General features: G+C 31.7%; 2 protein-coding genes across 3 annotated transcripts; both read right to left on the minus strand.

Moving 5' to 3' along the window:
• Positions 1 to 680: 680 nt before the first annotated feature.
• LOC124936532 (secretory carrier-associated membrane protein 3-like) lies at positions 681 to 2,805 on the minus strand. Of its 2 annotated transcripts, XM_047477039.1 has the most exons (12): positions 2,580 to 2,805; positions 2,397 to 2,492; positions 2,266 to 2,334; positions 2,172 to 2,205; positions 1,947 to 2,072; positions 1,803 to 1,865; positions 1,606 to 1,699; positions 1,488 to 1,533; positions 1,355 to 1,422; positions 1,209 to 1,257; positions 1,065 to 1,130; positions 681 to 993 (listed from the first exon to the last, which is right to left on the minus strand). In XM_047477039.1, the coding sequence occupies exons 1-12, from the start codon at positions 2,634 to 2,636 to the stop codon at positions 916 to 918; spliced, it is 846 nt and encodes a 281-aa protein (XP_047332995.1). In that variant the 5' UTR covers positions 2,637 to 2,805; the 3' UTR covers positions 681 to 915. The 2 variants fall into 2 exon arrangements, with proteins under 2 accessions (XP_047332995.1, XP_047332994.1); XM_047477038.1 differs by having other exon boundaries at positions 2,266 to 2,328; positions 2,397 to 2,805.
• A 1,389-nt stretch (positions 2,806 to 4,194) lies between these two features.
• On the minus strand, positions 4,195 to 5,382 carry LOC124933852 (protein STRUBBELIG-RECEPTOR FAMILY 3-like). The gene is made up of 5 exons (XM_047474293.1): positions 5,317 to 5,382; positions 4,888 to 5,159; positions 4,632 to 4,770; positions 4,423 to 4,544; positions 4,195 to 4,342 (listed from the first exon to the last, which is right to left on the minus strand). The coding sequence occupies exons 1-5, from the start codon at positions 5,380 to 5,382 to the stop codon at positions 4,195 to 4,197; spliced, it is 747 nt and encodes a 248-aa protein (XP_047330249.1).
• Between the last annotated feature and the right edge of the window lie 534 nt (positions 5,383 to 5,916).

The following is a 5,916-nucleotide window of genomic DNA, read 5'->3' on the forward strand; positions in this document are numbered from 1 at the left end:
ATATAATATAATATAAAATCCTAACTGTTTGATATTGGGCTCATTATGCTCAATTATTGGTCTATAAATATATAGTCTTAGTTAGAGTTTTATTCACAACATTCACACACAAAATATTTGACATAATTATTCTTCACTTTCAAAGTATCTTCTACTTTAACCATAGTGAATTTTTCCTCTCCTGCCCGTGGTTTTTTCCGTCTTGGGTTTCCACGTAAATCTTGAGTCATTTATCGTGCTTTCTTGATTGATATTTCATCTTTTCTTTATCTTATTAGTCTCAAATTCATATCATGTTTTTCAACCAAATCTAAAAACATGTTTAGATATTCTCTATTATGATATAAGATGATGGTTTTATTTACGAGTATGCATCTTAGATGCCTACATAAATGTTACATAAATGTCCTGCCAAGAGCCACCCTAAAAGGTAAATGTGTATTTTTTTAAAATGACTTATCAAAAACTGACTATTGATTGTGAATTGGTGATTATGGTTTTGGACTATTCATGGTGAATTGGTGATCATGGTTTTGGTTTAGACGATTACTTTTTTGCGGCTGCATGTTGTGGAGATGAGACTCGCTCAAGGTGGGGTTCGGCTCGCAGCTGTTCTGAACTGCATCTTCACCTCGAAATTATTGTTTTGCAACATTGAGACTACTTCATAATTCAAGTTTAACCATTTTTTTTTTTTTTTTGTATTTGCAAACTCTCATGATTCGGATTATATGCTTAATAAACCAAATAAAAATACTTAAATATTAATGTTTTTTCATATTTTATATTTCATTATAAATTAAATAACTACACCATAAACATTATTAAGTTCAAAACCTCTCAATATTAAACATTCCAAGTTTTATATGTAAAATGAGAACATAGAAATTATAGCATATTTGGAAACAGCCGCGGTCATATTGCTGCTCTTATAGAAGCCTTGGTAGCATCGCGCTTGATCTCAGCAGTTCCTCGAAAATAGCTATATACCCGCTAAAGAATCAAAACATATGAAGAAATTAGCAAAATCCCGTTTGAAATGATTGCACGACAAATAAGTATACCTGAATAACGAATATACTGAGAAGTGCCTCGAGAGAAAACAATCCAAATCCGACAAAGTAAAATATCTGAGTAGGTAAAAACACATAGGTAACAAGAAGCAAATGTCGTAATAAACTCTATTTTGAAATGAAAAAAAGAATTACCCCAACAAGACTATTATAATTCATCCAATCCAATGCAGGGAGGATGCCTCTGTTTCAAATGCAAGAAAACAAAATTCTTTAGCAAGCATATATATACATATAGATAAAGATCGGGATGAACTCTTTTTTCGCAAATGAAAACTTACGTTAAAGAATATCCTTTAAAAAGTATAGGAGGTGCAACGGCTGCGAATATGCAGAAGAGAATATGAACCTGAACATGGAAACAAACAAGATTAAAAGAAAGCAGATCAGTTATGTCATAAGTGGTGCTTTTACCATATAGAAGAGGAAAAACCATCCATATCTGAATGCACTCTCCTTTCTGTCATAAATGACAAGTAAAACACTGAGCCAATTCCCTTCTAATGAAAAAAAAAAGACTTCTTATTATTACCTGAATGTGCGATAAAGTGGCTTATACCACATGAAATAAGCTGATGGGATCCCTGTTACGAAGTATATAAGAGCAACAAACCAGGCATTTGCAGCTACAACATCACACCCACAAAATGAAAATCATTCATGTTATTAATACTAATCTACAGGGAGGAGTAACAGATCAAATGACGAAATTTTGATTAATTTACTAACTTCCCCCTTTGCTCCATGCAGCAGACAGGGTTATTAGATTCCAGAAGAGACACAACACTAAACCTGTATAATGAAACCAGAAGATAATTCCATTTGCAACAACAAGAACAAGAACAAGAAGCAACCAAGCATAAAGAGACTTACCCAAAAGTGTAGCAAATGCAAGATACAGCAAATTTTGCAGATGAATTGGTATTTCCTTTGGAATATCATGATGGATGACTGGAAAGAATGGGGGCCAATTTCTCCCTCGATTTACAATTACACCAGCTTCAAAACCAAACTAGAAATTAATGGAGGATACTAATTATTAAGAAGAAGAAGAAGAAGAAGAAGAAGAAGAAGAAGAAGAAGAAAAGAGATTCCAACCTCTTGCAAGTTCATCCTCTCTTCTCTTCACTTCCTGCACACAAACAACATTATCAATTCTTCATCTCTACTCAATGAACTTCATAATTATTACCTTTTCTCTCTTTATAAGTTCTTCCTCCTTAGCTTTCAGTTCTCTTTCTTTCTTTCTCAATTCCTGAAACTACCCATAAATGTTGGATGAAATCTAATTAAGTTATAAAAAACAGTAATTTCTGCACCTACCGAAACTTTATCAAGGGGAATATCAATTGGGTCATGGTTATTGAACCCTACAGGTTCATGAGAAAGAGGTGAAGGCCTCCAGTTTTTGGCCGTATGCTGAATCCAATAAACAGATTTTCGTGATAACAAAATTACGAGTAGAGGGTACAAATAGGGAGAGGTTAGATTGAGATTTGAACTTACGGAGAACGGATTGACGTGTTCTTCATCAAAAGGGTTTGGATCGAAGCGGCCTGCCATGCGGAAGTAGCGAGAAACAGTATTGAAGGTCTGATGGTTAGAGGAGATATATAGAAAGATGTCATCTTTCTCTGGTAAGAAGCTTTGGAAAGATCGAATTTGTTTCTTAGCAGTTGTTTTTGATCGGATAATTTGTATGCTAATGAAGAAGAAGATGAAGAAGACCTTGAAAATGGCGCGGCCGGCACGGCTGTCATTTTCAAATCGTTTGTATATTCATCTCAGTTTTAGCCGTTGAGATTTTGAGTTTTTGTTAAAAAAAAATTTAAATATATATTGGGTGAATATTGAGTTTATTTTTTATTTTTATAAATTTAAATATGACCCAACAACTAAATTGGTTATATGGGTTTTATAAAAAAAATTGTAAATAATATATATTTTTATTTAAATTTCATAAAAATAATTTAATGCTTTGATAGTTGAAAAAAAAAATGATGGAAATTTAAAATTTTAATAAAATTTTCCAAATAACCTAAAACTAAATAAGCTTATTTTTATTTCTTCGGACGAGGTGAGATTGGAGAAGACATTCCTTCTTGGTCTTTTCATGTTTTTTAGTATCGGAGTGTGTCTTTTTTTTTACACCACTCAGATTTGAGTTTGTGTTATATTTTATTTAATTAGATCGAATTTTTTATCCTAAATTTTTGTGATTCGAATAACTTTCAATATTCGGTGAGTCGTTTGCTGCTCATATCTAGTGGCTGTCCCGAGAATTGGGTTTCCCCAACTTAAGTAGAAAAACGTGGAAAAAAATTGATAGTCCTAATTTTAGTTTAAATTTTTTTTTTAAATTTAAAGTTTGAACTTATAACTAAATAAAAAATTTTATTTTTCATTTTAAACCACTAAATTACACACTTATATGGTTAGGATAGTTAATAAATTTAATTGAATATCTTTATTATTTTTATTAGATGGGTTGTCATATGATAGTTAATAAATTTAATTGAATATCTTTATTATTTTTATTAGTTGGGTTGTCATATGGATGGATGGGTTGTGGCTTATATCCTAGGCAACACTAATATTTTTTAATTGTGTTCAGGATGTTTTTTTAAGTATGTGTATATCCATTTTTAACCAGAAAGGTGACAAAATGATTAGATTTAAAGTTGTTTTTCATGTTTTTAATAATGAATTATTAATTTGATCGTTAATATGGAGGCCTTTTACAGATATTCTTCTATAATTTGTACAATTTTTTTACTATTTCAATTTTACAACAATCGGCTAAGGATAATTTAATTGTCACTCAAATATTTGGTAGAAATTCTTCTGCTATTCATTCAGTTTGCTCTATTTAGCATTCATTGTTTAAGAATTCAAATGAATTCGTTCTTCCTCAACAAATTACATGTTTGTTGAAAAATTTTAATTTTATAAATTGTTATTATAATTTAATATCTATATCATCAATTTTGATTTGTATTGATTTTTGTACATTTTATTTTGTATTATTTATTAATTATTTTTTAATATGTAACTCTCAATTAATTTAATGAGAATTAAAAAAAACAAAAAAATTATTAAAACAAAATCTAAGTACTAAATTCTATAGAAATAACAATTTTAAACGCGATAATGATTTTGTTGGGTAAACTCCATTTAAGGAAGGATCAACCATTTCCGATAATGCATCAATATCATGAAGCTGAGGAATTACCCATCTCACCAAAAAGTGTTCCCCTCTTGGCCTTGATCTACACAAAGATAATATTTTTTCAAAAAATGTAATGTCAATCTAGTTAAGAATTTAGTTTACAAGTTTTGCATTGCATACCTATCGCAAGATTTTCGACCAGTAAGAAGCTCCAACAGTATGATCCCAAAGCTGTACACGTCGCTCTTGCAATTATAAACTCCCAACTCCACTTCAGGTGCACCATAACCGTCGTTCATTAACTGTCAAATTCAATCCAATACTTAATAAATGTTTGCTTTCATGATAAACAAAATGCTGTAAGATATTATTCCAACATGAGGTATTACCAGTTTTAGGTACTCATCCGGAGAAACAGGAGCCAAACCACAATCTGAAACGCGCACTGTCATATCATCATCAAGGAGAATATTGGAAGACTTGAAGTTCCCATGCACAATTGGCTGTTCACAAACTTCATGCAGATACCTTTTCCATAACCAAAATTAAATTAAAATGGTTTGTACTGAATTGTTTGTAAAAAATTATGGATCAATGAAATGGTTTTATCCCTTAAGAAAAATGAAATGTGTCGGTATGACTTACTCTAAGGCTCGTGCAGCACCTAGAGCCAAGCGGATTCGAGTATTCCACGACAGTTTCTTACCAATGCATTCGTCTGAATGCAATGCTTCATGAAGGGTTCCATTTTGGTAGTATTTATACACAAGTAACCGCTGTCCATGCTCCAAACAATATCCAACCAGCTCAGCTAAATTCTCATGTCGAAGCTTAGAACCAACAGAGACGAGCTCGAGGAAATTTTCATCACTTAATGGCCTGCAAATTCTGGTATCCAGTTTCTTGACTGCTAGAAGCTACAAGATTTTTCAGATAAGAAGTTGTAATAATAATCAATCCCGAGACTACATGTAGTTAATAATAACTTATACGTGATATTTAAATAATTATATAGATTTTAACAAATGTCGTTTTAATGTTATTTTGCAGTAACGTCTTTATCGAGGAGGAGACGGGGAAGAACAAAAACATGGTTCTTGCAAGAATGGAAACCGGAGAGAAGATAATGTTGTAGTTCATGAGGTACTTGGATGGTTGGGCGTTGCCATATTGGCAGCTAGCGTTGTCCGCAAATGCGAGTTGGTGTCACATCGTCTCAAAAACTGGTCTGATCTATTCCAATCTCAATTGAACCATATATGATAGTCTATCTCCGTGAGTTTTATTTAACGTGTTATTTTATATTTTGAAACTTTCACAATCTTAAAATATGTTGTTATTTTTCAGGATCCTTTCGAAAGTTCAACAAATGTTCTCATTGAAGCCTATAAAGATAAGACGATGTCACAAGCAAAGAAGGCATGGGATAGTTGGAGATATGCAAATAATAAGGCTTACATTGACCCATATATTGATGACGATGACAGAATCAGACTAAACCCTACTGGAGTATTTTATTACGAAGATTGGAATTATTTGCTTGATAATCACTACTTCATGCTTGAATTTAAGGTATAGTTCATAGTCATTTATATTTCATTATATGTGTTTTTAGACTATTAACTAACAACTAATATCTTATAATTGCAGGAAAAAAAAGTAAGACTAACGCTA

Source organism: Impatiens glandulifera, chromosome 4, assembly GCF_907164915.1.
Source record: "Impatiens glandulifera chromosome 4, dImpGla2.1, whole genome shotgun sequence".
Lineage (NCBI taxonomy): Eukaryota > Viridiplantae > Streptophyta > Magnoliopsida > Ericales > Balsaminaceae > Impatiens > Impatiens glandulifera.